The sequence below is a fragment of the Cupressus sempervirens genome, chromosome 9 (assembly GCF_028749045.1).
Source record: "Cupressus sempervirens isolate cs-2001-9-10 chromosome 9, ASM2874904v1, whole genome shotgun sequence".
Taxonomy (NCBI): Eukaryota; Viridiplantae; Streptophyta; class Pinopsida; order Cupressales; family Cupressaceae; genus Cupressus; species Cupressus sempervirens.
Window position 1 is genome coordinate 255,445,848 of NC_143126.1, and position 21,539 is coordinate 255,467,386.

A 21,539-nucleotide genomic window follows, 5' to 3' on the forward strand; every position below is an offset into this window, starting at 1 on the left:
ATTGACAGTTGTGCTGAAGTAAACAATTGTCTGAATTCTCCAACTGTGATCACCTTGGCTACAGAGATTGTTTTCTGAAGGAAATTGATTGTAATATCTGCAATCTTGGCAATCGATTTAATAACTGATTGAAGGTGTTGGAGTCTGTCGTTTTTCGGCTGCGTCTGAGATTGTTATCAGCTTGATGCCAAGCTGTGAGGTGAAGTTAGGTGGACTAGCAAATTCGGCTGGTCAGAAACAAACTAGCTACATGGTCTCATGTCCTTCTGAAACCACCTGCGATCTGCAATTCACATGGACGTCACACCCAGCTGGTCGTGACTTGCAATTAGGAGCAGTATGGGATTAGACCTGACTGTCTTTGGCTTGCGCTGGAAGATTGTGGGGTGGCTGCAAGCTGTCTGGGCACAAATTCTGCTAGCCATGAATCATACCAGTGTTGGTGATGTGCATCAGCTGCTAGCTGCACATTGTCATTAACCTGGCAGGTTGACAGTCCATATAGAGGGCTGGCTAGGGATCAGCAATCAGGTTCTTTTCTTGAATTACTTACAGCATAATTGAAGATATAAGATTCAGTGTTTTGGCCCAAAATATAATCAAACTAATAAGTATTGAAATACTCTTCAAATCAGGTTCATTCAAATTTGTTCTTTCAAGCAATAAATAAAGTTATTTGATGTTTCAATTATCTGTGGTGTGGAATTCAGATTGAAATAATTATTTTCTTCTAAGTAACTTGTTAATTCAAAATCGCAAAAATCATCAAAAGGATTTTAATATAAACATCAAAAATCAAGAAATCAGTCTTCACTTCAGTATCATAGCCAGAGACTAGTTGGGGTTTTTACACTTTGTGCCATTTGGAGATTATAAATATGAGCCCATTTGATGAGTAAAGCATCCAATAATTTGATTATCTATTTGCCTTTGTTGTCTGTGACTATTCTGAGTTTGTGGTTTGTGCCCTTGCTGAAGTATAAGGGTTTTGATTCTAAGTTATGTAACTAATCCATAGTTGAGGTATTATGGATTAAAGCTCTGAGAATTGCTCAGTCTGAATTGTGGAATCTTCCTACTGTATTGATTGTTGCTGGGAGACGTTGCTGAAGGAGATTTAATTACAATTCGATCTGCATTTTGGGAGTTTGATTTGGATTTGCTGCTACATTCCAAGGCAGCAATATGTCATGTACAGGGGTGTGTTCATTTTAGAGAGGCTGTGATAGAATTCTGAGGGCCTGCGTTGCAATTTCTAAGGCCTGCGAGTGATATTAAAACCCTGCGATTAGATTTCCTGAGTTCTACAATTTATTGCAGAACCCTGTTGAATGTTTGGCAGACAATAATAAGGGCCTACAGTGGTTAATTAAGGACCTATGATCAGTTATTTGGGTTTGCATTTAATATCAGGGCATCAAACGTTTAATATGCAAGGGCTGCGGCTAGTAACCATTACAATTTCAACTATGTAAGGAGCAATTTCATTTCCAGGTTCTTGTAATTTTCTGATATATTGATTGCTGGTGAATGTGATGTTGTAAATGCAACTATGTTTTAGTAATTTGTTGGTCTATCACCAATCTGAAATGGAATTCTGATTCAAGTTAACAAGTGAAGAATCATAGTGCATTGAAATTCCTTTCTTGGAATATATATTTGTTTTCATAAATACAATATTAGGGGAAGAAAATTAAATCAAATACATTCTAGACATCATAGTTGACTGCTTGCCAAGTGTTTGACGTAATGTCAAACCATTAAATTGTAAAGAAAGAATTAGTGTTTGTTTGAGCTGTAACTACCAGGGGTTATTACACACTTCTAGAAATGTTTGTAGAATACCATAGGGGTTTGCTGCTAGATATCTAGAGGAACATGTTTACAGTACTCAGAAATATTAGTTCATTTGTAACTTTAGCTCCTACCTCTAGCTTTGGGATCAATGTAGGAACCAAACCAATATTTTGTTATGCCTTTCTTTAAAGTTATGCACAACTTGAATTGGACCATATTAAATGTGACCAATGGTAAGTTGAGTTACACAGTATCTTATAATTAAAGCTTTCCTGCTATTGAATCTTTGAGGGGAGGTCAAATATAATCATGATTTTATGATGTTTTGAAGGTAAAGATAACGTGTTAGTCTCATGGTTCCCATAGTTTTGCATTGGCACTTCTGATTCTGTTGGCTTTAGTGTTAATCTCAACATTATATTTATTTCTTATCATTTGAAATTTGCACATCTTTAGAAGCTGCCTGGTTATTTTGTAGGATTATGGTAAAATTATGACCAGTGTAAAGTTGGCTTTTTCAGACATTTTCAATGTGAAAATTGTGATTATCATAGGCTGGCATTTGAGAAGACATGGTTGCATGAAATGAATTTTACATATTTGATGTTGTTCAGTAAAATATTTTAGTATCTTTTTGGTCATTGCTTTCATTTAGGTATGGAGGATCACCATGGGTGATGAAGTGTTGGATATGCTCAGACCACCATTAAGTTCTCTACCTATTACGTATAGGTAAGGTCATTAAAATTATCAAATTGGATGTCTTACTGACTTTAAAATGTAAAAACAAAGGTCATGGTTGGGTTCAGAGTTTGAATTGCAATGTCAATAGAATTTCTACCATTTTATGTAGTTTTATCATTTTCACAATCACAAGTAATTTTAATTTATGTATAGTTTATAGAAATTATATAATGGAGTGCTAATTCATGCTCACATCTCTCGCATATTATGTTATGGACTAATAATTATTATAATATTTTTTTTAATGTATAGAATGAAAATTATTGGTAATTATTGTGAGTGATGGTTAGCAAAAATCTGCTCCAGTGAGGAAATTGTCATTGGTAACCTAATCAAATTTGAAATATTTGACTCAATTTGCATTTGTAGACAGATCCAAATATTTGGGTGATTAAAGTTTGGCTATTCAAGTAGTGAAATAGAATCATGTATTAGAAATTTGATGATGAAGAAAATCTTCATAGCCACTATTAGTATCATGAAGAAAATATATTCTCTTGCATGCAAACCGTTTTGATCCTAATCATTGATGAATATGATGCTATTTCTCAATCTCTGATATGTATGCTGTTGGCTGTTATGAGGCAGGAACATGATGTTCTGCAGCTGCATATGAGCTAGTCAGCAGTATTTTCAAACAATGTTTATTGAAACCTTAATTAATGAGGTTAATGCAGCAAGTATTGATGGAGAGATTACAATGGAGCAGAACTTCAAGATAATTCTTTGGGTGAGTGTACAACCATAAGTACGAGGATGTGAATAATTAAATTGGCATATTTTTAGAACTATCAAAATGTTGAAATTGTTGAGCATCTTCATAACAAAGAGGAATAGGTGACTAGGGAGAGCTACAGAATTACCGTTGACATGTATGACACAAGGTCTGACTTTCATATACATTATAGCATCAGTTCTTTACTTTGTATGAACATGGGTGGAAAACTCAATTTGGGGTAATCATTCATAAGCTGTTGTTTGAGATGGGTGATGAGTATACATATGCCAATCCATTTTCCGAGTTGGGTGATGGGACCACTCTTGATTGCAGAATTTCACTTGGTGCAAATAATAAGAGATGGGATCCTGGAATTGAGTTGGAGTCTGATTTCTAGCTTGGTGTAAATCTTAGTTCATATTATTAGGTGGATGAGTACACTCCTGGGACAACCGAATAAGAGAATTGCAAATGAGGAGATAGATTGAGACTGCAATTGGAGAAATAGGACACTAGGGGGCATTATCATACCTAAGTGCATGAGGTTTGGAAAGTTGGATCTTAAGTTTTGGAGTTAGCAAAAGAAATAAGACATTCTATACATTGTCCAAGTTGGTGAAGGATGAAAATAGGGAGATTGTGGATCTTTGTTTTCATTTGAACATGCTACATCATTGATTCTATAAATTGGAAAACCAGTCCTCTATAACAACTACTTAAATGGAGCAGAATGAAAATGGAAGAGGTATTGAAAACAAACAAATTGATGAAAGGATTAATGAGCTTCACAAGGAAATACCTTGTACCCTTGTGACATCACTTGAGGCAGGTTTTTTGAGACACTCCCACCTCTAGCCACTTGTGTAGGACATGAGGCAAGATTTGGTGATGCTTGATGAGTCCCAAACAAGTATACTTTTCAAAATTCTCTATTTTTAGTAACGTGGTCAACACAATAAGCAGCATAAAGAGTACTATAACACGACTTGCCATCCTTTACTATCACCTTCTTTGAAACTTGTTGGAGTATAGGTCCAAATACGTATAGGTACTTATGGATAAGAAGTCTTCTTGTAATGACATCATTTGTTATATTATTTTAAACCATTTACACTCCATTTTCTGCATCCATTTCAATCAAACCCCCTCCAAAATTTCACCGAGGAATTGAATATTTTTTGTGTTGCTGCATCAATAAATGTTAGGAAAAAATGCCACCTAAGAAGGTGACATGTCCCCAAATTTGAATGTAATAATTTAATCAAATTAATTAATTAATTGGTCCCAAAATTTAAATAACATAACAAGAGGACCTTTAATTAGTTACTTTAATTAATTAAGATGAGGCCCAAGTTAATAATATGTATTTGTGGTTTTGATGGATTTAGTATATCTCGGATCCATTCTATTTATTGTCCATAGGTAAGTGTGGCCATTAGCTATCTGTGTACACACTCGGAAAGGTGTCCTCGATGGGTATTTAAGCACGACATGTAGGTAGTAGTTGGTATGCGATTTGGATTATTTCTTTGTACTGTGTCATGTCCTCAAATTTGAATGTAATAATTTAACTTAATTAATTAATTAACTGGTCCCAAAATTTAAATAATATAATAAAAGGACCTTTAATTAGTTACTTTAATTAATTAATATGGGCCCAAGTTATTATTTGTACTTGTGGTTTCGAGTGATTTAATATATCTATGACCTATTTTTATTTTAGTTTCCGTTGGTAAGTTTTGCCGTTGGCTATCTTTGTACACTTCAGAAAGGTTTTCCCCAATGGGTATTTAAGCACAACTTGTATAGAGTTGTAGGTATGCATTCTGATTATTTATTTTATATTGCGAATTCTCGTTGGGATTCTCAATTGTTCGCCATTTCGGAAGTGAAAGATCTTCCCTACTTGGCTTGTTTGGTTTTGATGGGATTCAACCCTCACCCTATTCTGTTGTATGTAATACTTTGCTTGGATCTAGCAAATCAGAGCACCATCTTATTGCAAATATTAATTGAAAGATATTTGTGTTCAATCTCCATTCTTGTTTGGTTTATTGATGAATTTGAATCTATAAATTTATGCTTGCATAACTCAGCATTCTTCCTCTATCCGTACACCATCCATCCCCCATATCACAATGTGCATCTTCCGTACTGCAACTGTACGACTTGGACAACTCCGTAACTGTATTGTTGCTAGCATACCGTACGACTTGTCTTCTTTCCACACCATACAGTGGCTTTAATAGATCTGTGGTGTGCCCCTTAAGTTCGTACAACTGGCTGTACTTTCCATTGCTTTTTAATGAGTACAGTTTGATTTCATAATCATATTCCAATTTTGCTTCCTACTCTTTTAATACTTCATCTTTATGTCTTTATTACTTCGCACTTAGAAACTATGTTCAACTCTATTTTATTTACTTATTTTACATATATACATTATTTACAATTGCTTTTTCTTTCTCAATTGTTTGTTGGTGGGAAAACTTTTCTCTCGTGATATATTTTTAACTTCGACCCATTCACTGCATTTGGTATTTCTTCCTCGTCGAACGTCCATAACTTGATTGCCCCATTATTGCCAACTTCTCGTATCTTGTATGGTTCGACCCATTTAACTTTGAACTTTCCAGGTCTGATTTCATTCCGTTCGTTATACTTCAACACTAACTAGCCTGGTTGAAACTTGTTTAATTTTAAGTGCTTATCATGCCATGCCTTTCGCCTGTTTTGTGTAACTTCGATGGCCCACTGTGCCTGCAGTTGTACCTCATCAAGTTTGTTCAAATTGTGCAATCTCTCCCTTAAGCTTTCCATGTCGCCCAACTAATTCTCGATCGCTATCCTCAAACTTAGTACCATGAATTCTGTTGGTACCACTGCTCTTGTTTGTATATCAGCTAAAATGGGGTATGTCCTGTAGTAACTTTATATGTAGTACAGTACGCCCATAGGGTTGATGGCAACTTTTCTTCCCAATCTTCTCCCTCAACTGTGTAGGATTTATAAATTACTCCGACTAGGATCTTGTTCGTTGCTTCGGCTTGTCCATTAGCTCTTGGATAGTACGAGCTCGATAATGAATGATAGATTTTAAATTCAGTAGTGAGCGATCGAATAACATGGTTAACAAAGTGTCCTCCCCGATCACTTGTCAATTGCAGTGGAATCCCATACCTGGTAATAATTTGCTCATAAATAAATCTTGTTGTGCTTACTGCCGAGTTATCTGGTAGTGCGTGTGCCTCCACCCATTTAGTCAAGTATTCTGTCGCTACCACAATGTATCGGCACCTTCTAGTTTTGCTCACCTTCAGAGGTCCGATGAAGTCCAATCCCCATCTTTGAAAGAGTTCTTGCGTGTGCGAGGGATTTAGAGGCATGAAGTCCCTCTTTAATGGTTTCCCAGCTCGCAAACATGTGTCGCATGTAATGACCCATTCCTTGGCATCATTGTATACGGTTGGCCACCATAGTCTTGCCAGAAGTATCTTTCGCGCAGTTTTGTCTGGCCCCATGTGTCCTCTTGCTGGTCCTTCCTACGCTTCCTTTAGTACCTTTGGAATTTCCTCTTCTAGGACGCACCGCCTTAGGATCTGATTAGATCCCATTTTGTATAATAGCCCATTGATTAACTGAAACGTTCGGCTCCTTAGCACCAGTTTCCTTCTCTCATTTGGTGGCATTTCACTCAAAAACTGTCCCGTCAATAGGTATTCTCCAATGTGCGTACCAGGCTGGTAGTACTGTAACATGAAATAGCTACACATCTAGAAAATCATCATTAACTCCTTCTGGTGGCTCTCGATTTTATTCTCGACAGATGATCTATACTTACATGACTTTTCCTTGGCCGTACTACGATCTTAAATGTGAACTATAATAATCGCAACCATCGACTTATTCTTCCTTGAATAATCGGCTTATTCACCAAGTATAGTAGTGCCTGATGATCTACGTAGAATACGAATGGCATGGCCAAGAAGTAATGCCTGAACTTTTGCACTGCGTACACCATCCCTAATGCCTCTCTCTCCGTTGTACTATAGTTTTTCTCTGCCTTCAATAACAATCTACTTGCAAAATATACTAGATGGTCCAATCCGTGGTCACCAGTCTGCGCCAGTGTTGCTCCGATGGCATAATTCGATGCATCTACATGAACATGAAATTCTTTGTCCCAATTCAGATAGGCCAAAATCAGAGCCATGGCCAATCTTGTTTTCAATCCCTCAAAAGCTTCATTTTGTTTAGCTTCCCATTTGTATTGTTCACCCTTGCAGGTGAGTTTGTTGAGCGAGTAAGAAACTTTTGCAAAGTTTTTAATAAATCTCCGGTAATAACCAATGTGCCCTAAAAATGACACTACTTTCGACACATCTATTGAGGGTGGCATCTCTAAGATTATGCAGACCTTGTCTGGATCCGTCTTCAATTCTTCTTTACAAACTATGTGTTCGAGCAGCTTTCCCTATGGCACCATGAACCTACACTTCTTTGGGTTCAATGCCAATCTTGCTCATCTACACCTCTCCATGCATTCACCAAGTGCCGTTATGTGTTTGTTGTTAGCGCTAAAAATTGACTACTCATCTAGGAACGCTTTAAATCTTCTGATAGACATTTTATCAAATATGTGTAAGATAATCCTTTGGAATGTCACCAGGGCATTGCACAATCCGAACGACATCCTGTTGTATGCATACACCCCATCTTCTACAATGAATGTCATTTTTAATTTGTCCTCAGCGATGGATATCTGATTGTACCTCGAGAATCCATCCATGAATGAATAAATTTTATGCCTTGCTACTTTCTCCAAAATGCTATTTGTAAATGGTATCGAAAAGAGGTCTTTAATTGTTATCGCGTTTAGACGTCGGAAGTCCACGCATATTCTTATCTGTGTTGTGTCCTTTTTCAGGGATATCACGATTGGTGATACCCACTCACTTGTCCGCACTTTAAAAGTGATTCATGCCTCCAGCATCTTATCGATTTCTTTCGTGACTCGTGCCGCATAGTTCTTATTCATTTGGTATGGCCGCTTTCGTACGGGTACTGCACCTTCGCTCAATGGTATTTGGTGGACACATATCTCCGGTGGAACTCCTTTTAAGTCTTTATATGTCTAAGCAAAAACATCCTTGTACTCCATGAATATTTTAAATGTTGCCGCCTTCAACACTGGGTTCCAATCATCTCCTACCAGAATGTTTATTGGATTTTCCTTATCACCCAAGTTCATTGTTTTCACCGTAGGCTCTTCATACTTCATCGGTTTATCTTCACTAAACGTATGGGCCGATGTTTCATCCACCTGTGCTTCTCCCTTTTTTAGTTCACTGTACTCCTTCGGGAACTCATTTCTTCCTTTTTCTTCCTCGACACCCAACATGTTGCAGCTTAGAAAGAGCTTGTAATCTTCCATTTGCTAGTGTAGCAATCCATTCACCGAGTTTAGGTTGTCATCAGTTGACCCTCCTTGTAATCTCAACACCCCTTCTTCATCTGGTTCCATCCTCTTTTTTCCTTCGTCATCACTCTTGCCTTCGCCTTCTGAGTCTGATGATACTGCCTCTTCTTTTACCATTTGTGTATGCAAATCAATTATAAATCTTCTGCCTCCTCGCTCCATGGATAGGGTGTTCCGTTTCCAATCATGTTTTACCTTTGCTTGCACCAACCACCTTTGTCCAAGGATGCTGTCGTACCCTCTTCTCTTCAGTGGGATGGCCACAAAATCTAGTAAAAATGGTTGTGTCCCAATTGTTATTGGCTATGCCATCAAGGTTCCCAATGGTTTTATCCCATGTTGATTTGCCGTGAGTAATTGGAAAGCAGGTGGCCACAGCGTGGGTTGTCGTAGCTTTTTCCAAATATCTTTTGGTAACACGTTCACACCTAATCCTCCATCTACGATTGTATCCGTCAGCACAATACCGAGAATGCCCTGTCGCCGATAGATATTGTGTAGCCGACGGGTTGACGTCATCGGTAGATATTATGTAGCCGATGGGTTGACGTCATTGGTAGATATTGTGCAGTTGACTGGTTGATGTCGTTGGTAGATAGTGTAGCCAACGGACCCCTTCGGGAAGGTTCTTCGGAACGGTATATGTACACTGTTGGAAATCATTGTAATCATGATCATAAGCATTATGTAATCTTTGGCATATGCGAATAATAAAAGGAGTACTGATGTTCTTGTTTATTATTTGTATGCATTAATCTATTTACCCCATACGGTAAACATGCCCATCTCCACTACTACCAGGTGTCTTCCTATCGTAAGTGCCAGTAACATCGAATCTATTACCGTTATTCCCTTACTATCCCTTGCTTCCTCTATCACTCTCAGGGATGGTGTTACATTCATAAGGGCTGTACGCAACTGTGGCATTGTGAGAAGGTGGTCATTTAGTTTAATAGGCACTTCTATTTGCATTATCTGCCTCATCATGTTCTGTTCCGCCAAGTTCCTTTTCGAAGTTTCGGCAGTGTCTTTGACTTGTGATTTCTCTGCTTTCATCTGTTTTTCTATCTTTGTTCGTGCTTTTTGTAGCCTCTCCTTCTCTTCTTCTGCATCCAGATATTTCACTTTCTTCGCCTGCTGCTGTGTAATTGCCAGTACTTTCTCATCACACGTTTCAATGCTTAATAGATTTACTCCTTGTTTTGGACATTTTGCATCTTCGTCGTCCCCTGGACCACACCATCTGCATAGTAGTTGTAGCGTCTCCTTCGTAGTACAGTCCCTAGCAAAGTGGCCCCAAAGATTGCATGCCCAGCAGTGTATCATCGGCTGTCCACTCGCATCGTACTGTATTTGACTTTGGCCTCCATTGTTGTTGTTTAAACCCTTTCTGCATCTATTAGAGTTGCGATATCCCCCCGAAGTTGCATCGTTGCTTGTGTTATTGCTGTTGGACACTTCTTGCGTTAGTAACACCTGCTGGTGTCCTTTTGATTTCATGTTAAATAGGCACTCTTTTAGGGAATGTCCCGCCACCTAACAAATGTCACAAAATTGTTTCTTCGGGCATGAGCCCTTCGTATAGCCATCCTCTTTACAATTTGTGCACCATAGTTCTTCATTCATTGTGTCCAGATTCTTTTTCAATTTCTTAAATTCTTTCATCATTTAGAGCATATCTTTCTGTAATGCTCGAACCTTCTTGTTTGATTCCTCGTCACTACTGCTACTTTTAGATGATGAATTGTCTAAATCCAAGGGTTTATGCTTTTTCTTCTTAGCTGTCTTTTGTTCGCTTTCTAGATCCATTGCACGACTATACGTGTTGGTGTACGACGCAGGTGGTACAATCTTCATCTTCTTTTTCAGTGCCGGTTGTAGCCCCTCCACAAACCATCATTTTTTCAAACTGTCAGTCGGTTGACTTTCCATCTTCCCAACTAGCTCTTTCAATCGTTTGGCATAGGCCCGAACTGTTTCATTCTTACCTTGCTTAGTACTATATATCTCCGCTACTATTTCATTATCGTCTTGAAGCAATGTGAACTCTACTATGAACTCTTTTCTAATGTTTGCCGCCCATGTAGTCAGTTTCTAAGGGTCAGTGTCGGAAAACCAATGAATTGCCACACCCTATAGGGTTGCTGGGAACTATTTGACCCAATCGTCCTCGTCCATCACGCCATTTGCCATCCATATGGTTTCACACGTTTTGCAATGTCAGACTGGGTCTGCCGTACCATCAGCGCTAAACTTGGGTAATTTTTCTTTGGGACCTGCCATCATTACTTTCTTTTGATTCTCAGGTACTTGCTGAGCACCTACGCTATTCTGAGCACCTGTGCTGTTCTGCACACCTGCACTGTTCTGCACATGCGCGCTACTCCGGATAACAACCTTGCTTCCAACAACCGCGTTGCTTGGTGAAAGGTTTTCTTCAAGTGAAGTTGTTCGGTTCTCCAGCTGTATTTGTTTGTCCGGTGTATCGGGAGCGAAGAGTTCACTCCACGCTCGTGCTCCCTCGGCACTTCGAGCTGTGCGAGTTGCTTCCCTTCCATTCAGACACTCTCCCCTCGGCATATACAGGTTAAGGAACTCCTCCTTTGTTTCTTCCACCAAATTTAATCATTGTCGAGTCTCCTCCAGCAATTCCTTGGCACTCCTCAGCTTACTAGGTGAGTGCACTCCCTTCGTCTGTGCCTCTTCACCCCTACGGTGCCCCTCAGCAATTTGTTGAAGCTTCTGCCTGTGCTCTGCTTGTTGTGCGAATATTAAAACTTCTTGTGCTGTACGTATTTCATTTGTCTTTTACTTGGTTCCTATCTTTGTTCAAAAAATTCGACATTAATCTTCATCACATTCCCTCGTTCCAGGTTTGTCTGGCAATGACACCAAATATTACCGTATAGGGTAAAGAAGCTTAACACATGTAGCATAGCACGTTACAACACAAAATAGATACTTTATTCATATATGCACTCAATGTTTACAATCCCAATACAATGATTACAATGATGATCCAAAGTCCATCGTAGATAGTGTACATAGACCTTCCCGAAGGAGTGACTCAAGCGTCATGCGCCTGTTTAGATACTATTCTACCCATCGGCTACAATATAGATTTTACCAACAACTATACCGTACGACTTGTCTTCTCCCCACATCGTACGACTGTTGCACCTCTATCTTGTACGACCATAGTGGCATTCCATCATACGACCACCACACTATTGTACAACCTCCAAGGGAGAACCTTACAGATTTCAAGTATCCACTGCATAGTCACTTACACTACTATACGACCTTCAAGAGAACACTGTACTTCCTTCAAGGCCACACCATATGGCCACACACCCTATCGTACAACCATCAAGATAGTATTGTACTACTTGAAGCACTAGCCACCCGAAGCACTAAGGGAGAACTACCCGAAGCACTGGCCACCCGAAGCACTGAGGGAGAACTACTTGAAGCACTGGCCACCTGAAGCACTGTGGGAGAACTACCTAAAGCACGAACTTGAAGCACTGACCACCCAAAGCACTAAGGGAGAACTACTTGAAGCACTGGCCACCCGAGGCACTGAGGGAGAGCTACCTAAAGCACTAGCCACCCAAAGCACTGAGGGAGAACTACTTGAAGCACTGACCTGAAGAACTCACCACTTGAAGCACTGAGGGATACTACTTGGAGCACATAACTAGACTACCTGAAGCACACAACAAGACTACCTAAAGCATACTATGAGACTTCATAAGGAAACTCTAAAATGAAACATTACAGTGGTATTAGAGCTGGTGATCTTGCCAGCTTGCTGGGATGATTGAGAGATTTTGGTACTTGGATCACACTATGGCCTCAAATAGCGATGGAGAGTGGTGGTTGAAGGCACTACAAAGGATTGGTAAAGAGCTCAATGAGGGTGTTGATCTTCCATTAGATATATTGGAAGTTTGTTTGTGTTAGGTGAACCAATTACCTTTAAGATTTATACAGAGAATCCTCTCTCTGATTAAGGAGGCCTTAAGTCAACCCAGGCTTTTGAGACACCATGACAAGGATAAAAAATTGGCAGTTGTAGCATGTGTCAGTGAGCTCTTGAGAATTTCGGCTCTTAAAGCACCATATGATGATAACACCATGATAGAGATATTACAATTGATAGTTGATAGCTTTCAGAGTCTTAATGACTTCAGTAGTGACCCTTTTGGTAGGAGATCTATAATATTGGAGAATTGTGCAAATGTCACAGTAACCTTTTCTTAGATCTCGAATTGCAAAATTTGGTCCATGATATGTTTCATCACTTCTTGGTCACTATCAAGGAATCTCATGATACTAAGATTTCATTTGCTATGGAGAGTCTCATGATTTTATGCATTGAAGAGATGGATGAAATATCCCAACCCATCACATCTATGTTATGGGCTGTTCGTCATCTAGAATGTGTTCCCTCTATAGCAGCATATAGATTGCTCAGTAATGTTTTCAAGTATTGTGAAGAAAAACTAATATCTCATTTGCACAAGTGGGAGAAAATGACTGACAAGGATAAGGGTGATGCTTTACGTGAGGAGAATGAAGGCATGATTATAGGGCTACTCCAGGAGGATTTGCTAAATCTTTCTACTACAACATGGGGAGAACACCGAAAAAATGAAGTTGCTTGCATGGATCTTGTGAAGACATGGACGGATCAAGTTGTGCCCATCATCGAAGTTGTGCTTGAGGATGTGTCTGTCACAGAGGTGTTTGTTGTTGAGGCTGTGTGTTTGTCATCGAAGCAATGTCCATCATCGTGGTCTTGCTGGTCGCTGAGGTTGTATATCCGTCACCGTCCTTGTGTTTGTCACTGTCGTCTATCTATCATCGATGCCAAGTTCGTGTCCATCATCGAGTTTGTCACTTTCGTGTTTGTCATTGTCGTGTCCATCACCATCATGTTCGTCACCGATGTCGAGTTTGTGTCTGACACCGTTGTGTCCATCACCAATGTCGAGTCCATGTCTATCATCGAGTTTGTGTCCGTCATTGTCATCGTGTCTATCACTGCCGTGTTTGTCATCGAAGCCAAGTCCGTGTCTGTCGTCGAGTTCGTGTCTGTCATTGTGTCGATCATCAATGTTGAGTTTGTGTCCGTCGTCGAGTTTGTATCCATTACTGACTTCGAGTTCGTGTCCATTGTCAAGTTCATATCGGTCATCGTCATGTCCGTCACCGATGCCGAGTCTGTGTCCATCGTCGATTTCGTATGTCACTGTCATGTCTATCACTGTTGTGTCCACTATTGATGTCAAGTCCGTGTCTGTTGAGTTAGTGTCCGTCACTGTCATTATGTCTGTTGTCATCGTCGCCATATCTATCATCGTCATTGTATCCGTTGTCATCACCACCACCTTGTTCATTGCCATGTTCGACATCGCTGTCGTCATCATGTATGTCATCTTCATTTTGTCCATTGTTGTCATCGCAACCGTGTCTATTGCCAAGCTCATCATTATGTTCATACCATCGTTGCGTCTGTCGACAACGTCAAGCCTGTATCCATCATTGTAGTTGTGTTCATCAACGACATCATGGCTGTCTCCATCATCATGGTGTGTTCGTTATTGTGGCTGCATCGATCGCAATAGCTATTTTTGTTGCCATTGAGACATTGCTCGTAGCTGAGGCTCCCATCATCGCGACACCCTTCATTGAAGCTCTTGTTGCCGTGGTACTTATAGTCGAGGCCCCCTTCATCAACATTCTCACCACTAAAGCTCTCTTCGTCAAGGTTTCATCCGTTAGAAATATAATAGTGGTCGTTGTGATTGTGGTAGTGGCTAAGTTTGTGCTAGCATCAACATTTGTGTGCATGACCGTACCCAAAGAGATTTTTGAACATAATGATGTGAAAAGTTTCATCAATTTGTCATTAGGATCCTGGTGAAGGCTATGACAATGCTTATATCATAGTGGTGCAACGAATGCTTAATGACAGTATGGTGCAAGGGAGGTTTGATGACCATTCACTCCTTTTGCATGCGTGTTTGGTTCAGGTCCCTAGTGACTTAGGATACGACAATATTTATATCAAAGTGGCATAGCGAAAGTTTGATAGCAATGTGGTGTTGTAGAAGATTGATGTCATTTCACTTGTCTTGCCTGCACATTTGATTTGGGACCAAAGAGTTGTTGGTGTTTTGTTTGATGATGGATTGCTTGAGGGCAAGCAATTTTCGGCAATGAGGATTTGTCATGTCCCCAAATTTGAATGTAATAATTTAATTAAATTAATTAATTAACTGGTCCCAGAGTTTAAATAATATAATAAAAGGACCTTTAATTAGTTACTTTAATTAAGTAATATAGGCCAAAGTTATTATTTGTATTTGTGGTTTCGATAGATTTAATATATCTCGGACCTATTTTTATTTTAGTGTCCGTTGGTAAGTATTGCCATCGGCTATCTTTATACACCCTCGGAAAGGTTTTCCTCGATGGGTATTTAAGCACCGCTTGTACATAGTTGTAGGTATGCATTTTGATTATTTATTTTGTACTGAGTATTCCTATTGGGATTCCTTGTTGTTCACCATTTCGAAAGTGAAAGATCTTCCCTACTTGGCTTGTTCGATTTCGGTGGGATTCAACTCTCACCCTATTCTGTTGCATGTAATACTTCGCTTGGATCTAACAAATCAGAGCACCATCTTATTGCAAATATTAATTGAAGGATATTTGTGTTCAATCTCCATCCTTGTTTGGTTTATTTATGAATATAGATCTATAAATTTATGGTTGCATAACTCAACATTCCTCCTCTATCCGTACACCTTCCATCCCCCACATCACAAAGTGCATCTTCCGTACTGCAACCGTATGACTTGGACAACTCCGTAACTGTATTGTTCCTAGCATATCGTACGACTTGTTTTCTCCCCACATTTTACGATCGTTGCACCTCCATCCCGTATGGCCATAGTGGCATTCCACCATACGACTACCACACTACTATACAACCTCCAAGGGAGAACCGTATAGCTTTCAGGCATCCACTGTACAATCACTTACACTACCGTACAACCTTCAAGAGAACATCGTACCCCCTTTAGGCCTACACCATATGACCATACACTATTGTACGACCATCAAGATAATACTGTACTACCTGAAGCACTAGCCACCTGAAGCACTGAGGGAGAACTACCTGAAGCACCAAGCACCCAAAGCACTAAAGGAGAACTACCTAAAGCATTGACCACTCGAAACATTGAAGGAGAACTACTTGAAGCATTGGTCACCCGAAGCATTGAGGGAGAACTACCCGAAGCACTGGCCACTCGAAGCACTGAGAGATACTACTTGGAGGACACAACCAGGCTACCTGAAGCACATGACAAGACTAGCTAAAGGATACTATGAGACTTATAAGGAAGCTCTAGAACAAAATGTTATAAATAAAACAAATTAAAATAACATGTTTTTGAATTTATTTTTATGTAACCCTAAAATAGTAATAAAAAACGTTTCACTCATTTAATCTCTCATTTTGGTGTGCCCATTTTGCAAGTTTCAAGAGAAGGTTGTAGAGATTTTTTGTCCCAATGATGAGGATCTAGATATAGTTGCACTCGGGGATGAAGCCATTGATCCCTCATTGTTTGATGACCCATTTCAACCTTGAAGGGAATTTTATATTGTGATCATTGATAAACTATTAAACACTTGCGTTTTATCATTATGTTTCAAACTTTTATTATTTGATGAACTACTTTGTTTTGAAATTTTATTTTGCAATTTAGTAATTCAATGTATAATTTTCTTTATAATCATGAACATAGATTAGTGAGCTGGTATTTAATGTTTATCTTTGATGTTTTGTAATTGAACAAGGATCAAACAACATATATTCATACTATGAAATGACTAAGTTTTACAATAATGCACATTTCTCTTATATATATATACTCACAAACTCAAATGGGAATTTCTTTTTTTGACTGAACCCACGAGCCCAAATTCGAATCCAAATCCATCCTCGAACCAAAATTGGTAACTTAGCTTTTAGATAATTTTCAAGGTTACGTTTAATGTTATCTTTGAATAACATCGATGATCACTCTGAGGTTTGTTTCCCCTATTCGTACTATGGGATACTTTATATAAATGACCTTTATTTTGTTTATATTCATTATTTGTTTCAGAGACAGTGTAGTTTATTTGCTTACATGCAAGCTTCATTTTATTCCTTTGCTTTATGGTTAAAAGCATACTGATCTTTCATTTGTTGCATATCTTATACGGCTCTAAAATCAAAAGATGGGTTTGCTAAAATCAAAAGATGGGTTTGGTGTAATTGAGCCTCCCATTTGTCTATTCTGAGCATTTTGTTACATTGTAATGTTCTTGCTATAAAATAAATTTTAATTAAGCTATTGTAATTGAGCCGGTTGATTTAATATATCTTGGACCCATTTTTATTTTTGTTTCCGTAGTTTGTGTTGCCGTTGGCTATCTTTGTACATCCTCAAAAAGTTTTCCCCGACGGGTATTTAAGCACGACTTGTAGGTAGTCATTAGGTATGCAATTTGGATTTTTTTTTGTACTGCAAATTCTAGTTGGGATTCTTTGTTGTTTGCTATTTCAAAAGTGAAAGGTCTTCCCTACTTGGCTATTCCGGTTTTGGTGGGATTCAACCCTCTCCCTATTCTGTCGCTTATAATACTTCGCTTGGATCCAGCAAATCAAAGCACCATCTTTTGACAAATATTAATTGAAGGATTATTTGTGCTGAATCTCCATTATTGTTTGGATTTTATCTAATGAATTCTGGTCTCTAAGTTATTCATTGCATGCCTGAACATTTCCTCTCCATTTGTACACCATGCACTTCCCATAGCACGAGGAATGTCTTTTCCGCACTGCTACATTACCCTACTGTACGACCCATTTTCCCCAGCTTCCACCTCCCTACTACACGTACGAGTGTGCCTTCACACCATACCTCACCACATCATCGAAGATTGGCATCATTCTACTGTATGACTTATTCCTAATACTGTACGAACATCATCCTATCTACCGTACAACCTCTGCTTCCTGTCTATCGTATGGCCACAAGCTTCTCCCATATGGCCAAGACTTGGCCACCGTACACCACTGCCTCCCTACCGTATAGGCTCTTCATCCAAGCCCCACATCGTATGGTCTTCAACATACGACCATCTTTACTGAGCATCCATTCTCCTTGACACTATACGGTATCCGTACTGCCCTCTTAGTGGAGTGTACACTATTGTTTCCTTAGATTATTTTCTCTTGGAAGGGGAAACGATTCCCTCTTGTGTGATCGTACGACACACCTTTAGTCCTATACTGTACCGTACAACCTTCCCATTGTCCGTACGTTTGCTTTGACATCTATACGGCTCTCCAGATTACTGCACATGCTTCATTTGATTGCCCTTTTTTTGGGTAGAAACATTGTTTTAGAATAAAGGCCGAGAACAGAACATCACAGTTGTATCAAAGCTTTGATCCTACTAGTTTGTGAACAGTGAATGAGAGTTTATAGCGGGAAGAGAAGGAGAACCCATTTGGTTGATAGAATGGCGGCAGAACCAGAACTCATAGCGACTGAACTCATGGCACTGCTAAGAGAACTTGCAAGGAATCAAGCATAGATCAATGATACTCAACAACTCATGAAAGAAACTCTCAAGAAATTGGTAGACAATAAAATATTTGGCCAACAGAATAGTCATAGCGCGAACTCTAGGTCGGGTAAAGAAAACCCTCATCCTGCATGTTCATGACCTTCCATGCTGTCTTTTCCCCCACGGACGGAGGCACCACAGGGATGGAAGTAACCAACTTTTGAGGAGGTTCAAGAACAATTGAGAGAGGACTGGAAGAATGCAAATTTTGAGGAAGATATATCTTACAAAGACTACGCATATTTGAGAATGAGATATTCCGGAGGTGGAAACTAAGGATATTTTAATAGTGATCTCAAGAGGAAGTTGAGTAAATTGAATTTGTCTCCATTTGACGGATCCAGATCCATCTTTGTGCAAGTGTGGGTAATGAAGGCCGATACTTTGAGCTGAATCATATGCTAGAAGAAGAAGCAATTAAATTTGCAGCATTACACTTGGAGTGAGTTGCGCATGAATGGTGGCATCACAACACCATCACACTGGGGCATGATCAAATAAATACTTATGCAAAATTCACTGAGAGATTAATAGATCGATTTGATGGCAAATATCCAGAACTCAATTTCAAAGATTTGGCATAGCTAAGGCAAACTAAATCGGTTGACTAATACATTGCAGAATTTTAGAAACTCTCTATTTTGGTCATGAACATTTCTGAAAGAAGAGAGATAGCGCTCTTTATGGACGAGTTGATAGAACTATTGAAGGGTTGGGTAAAAGGGTTCAATCTTGCCACCTTGTTAGAGGCAATTAAGAAAGCACAGAGTATGGCATCATTGTCGGCATCATGCTCTCGGGGTTACTCACTTTCCAAACCACTGATGTTGCGAGGGACAAAGATAATAAACCTTAGACGAGGAAGTTGTCGTTGGATGCAACTATCAGACAAGAGCTCTGAAGATAAAAACTATGTTTCAATTGCAAAGGACCATGGGAACGTGGACACATGCCTCGGGAAAGGAAAGATCCACTACATTGAGGTCGTGTCCAATGATGAGGACGAATAGGAAGATATACCCACTGAAGATAGCCAACCCCACGAGGACACCAAAATGGTTGGTTCGAACCATATGGAAAGAATTGCAGCATTGGTACGGCGCAGAGGAACTATTGCCCTAGCTAGTAGGCCCGAGGTGCAGAGTGTTTCATGTACGGGGAGCCCTTTAAGGACAAAGGGTTGTGGTGATGCTTGATAACGGAGCTACTCTGAACTTCATAAAATCCTCTTTGGTGAAACAAAGAGGTCTACCTATAGAGACACATGCAGGATTTCAGGTGAAGATTGCCGGAGGGACTCTCTTGCCCTGCACACACCTTGTTTTTCAGCTAAGTATCACAATGGCGAATCACACAATGACCTAGGATTTCTTTATAGTAAACCTTGATGAAATGGAGGTTATTCTAGGCATACAATGGATGGAGACACTTGATGAATACACTGAGAGCTTTAAATGGATGGACTTCACTTTTGTTGTCGATGGAAAGAAGGTTGTTCTCCATGGAATGGCAAATGAAGGTCCGGAGGAAGTTTTTGCACATCGGATGGAGGCAATTTTTCGGCATGATAATGTTGCTTGGGCTGCACATTGTTTTGTCTTGGCAGAACCTATAAAAGGGCAACAAACACCTCCCCAAGATGATGATCTCTAGAATATTTTGAGCAAACATGATAAATTTTTTGTTGACATTCCTCTTATGCATACCGCCTCATCGAGGGTTCAAAGATACTATTGAGTTGGAAGCTAGAGCCAAGCCGATCATAACCACACCCTACCACCATCCCAAGAAATTCAAAGATGAGATCGAAAAGACTATTAAGGAATTGTTGGAGAAAGGATGGATACATTCTAGTTCTAGCCCTTTCGAGTCATCAATGGTATTGGTCAAAAAGGATAGGACAATGCACACGTGTGTGGATTACTGGGCTTTGAACCAAAAAACAATAAAGAATAGATATCCCATTCCAAGGATAGATGAGTTGCTGGATGAATTACATGGCGCAGTCTATTTTTCGAAAATAGATCTTTGTTTTGGATACCATCAGATCCACATGAGGGAGGAAGACATGTAAAAAAAGGCCTTTCGTTGTCACTATAGGCATTATGAGTTCTTGGTCATTCGTTCAGATTAACATATGCACTTGGTACATTTCAATCATGCATAAATCACATCTTCAAGAAACAATTGCATAAGTACCTACTAGTATTTTTTGATGATATTCTTATTTATAGCAAGACATGGGAAGAGCACCTAAAGGATCTGGGTGAAGTCCTACTGATCATGAAGGATCAATCCTTGTTTGCCAAGCGATCCAAGTGTGAATTCGGTATGACGGAAATATTGTACTTGTGGCATGTTGTCAGTAAATATGGAGTTCAAGTTCATGAGGAGAAGATTTAGGCTATCCTTGATTGGCCTTCCCCGAAATCACTCATGGATTTGCGAGGATTTTTCAAATTGTGTAGTTATTACCAAAGGTTTGTAAAAGGATTCTTTCAGCTTAGCACTCCATTAATAGATTTGACAAGAAAGGGCTCCTTTCAGTGGAATGAAAAAGCCCAACTCACTTTTGATAAGCTAAAAGAAGTAATGAGCACTTGTCTCGTACTTGCATTGTCCGATTCTACTCGACCTTTCATTTTGGAGTGTGACGCATCCAGAGAAGGCATTGGCGTTGTACTAATGCAAGACAGACACCCCATAGCCTATGAGAGGAGGAAGCTTACTCAAACAGAACGCTTATATTCCATTTATGACAAAGAGATGTTGGCCATTGTACATACACTAACCAAGTACCAACAGTATTTGGTGGGTGCCTAGTTTGTTGTTTGTACAGATCACAATAGTCTGAGATTTTTTCTAGAGCAACGAGACTTGAACAAGAGGCAACAAAAATGGGTAAGCAAAGTTTAGGCTTTTGATTTTGACATTGAATATGTGAAAGGAAAAAACAATTTGGTTACAGATGCTTCATCTAGGAAATCCACTAGCTACTTATTGACCTAGATTTCAGTTGACTGGAAAGCACATTTGTTGGTAGAATATTCCAAAAACAGATTTCTCTATGAGCTAATGGATAGCAACACCCAGGATAAT

At 39.3% G+C, this 21,539-nt stretch overlaps 1 protein-coding gene across 10 annotated transcripts in view; it reads left to right on the forward strand.

Moving 5' to 3' along the window:
• LOC149538416 (uncharacterized protein C16C9.01c-like) overlaps window positions 1-21,539 on the forward strand; it is a 199,259-nt gene that overhangs the window by 110,662 nt on the left and 67,058 nt on the right. For 5 of the 10 annotated variants that reach the window (XM_089799734.1, XM_089799730.1, XM_089799728.1 and 2 more), the window contains exons 5-6: window positions 2,276-2,329; window positions 2,453-2,529. In XM_089799734.1, the coding sequence (XP_089655860.1) occupies window positions 2,276-2,329; window positions 2,453-2,529 (131 nt within the window). The remainder of the gene's footprint in view (window positions 1-2,275; window positions 2,330-2,452; window positions 2,530-21,539) is intronic. The other 5 variants (XM_089799735.1, XM_089799729.1, XM_089799736.1 and 2 more) reach the window with 1 other exon arrangement.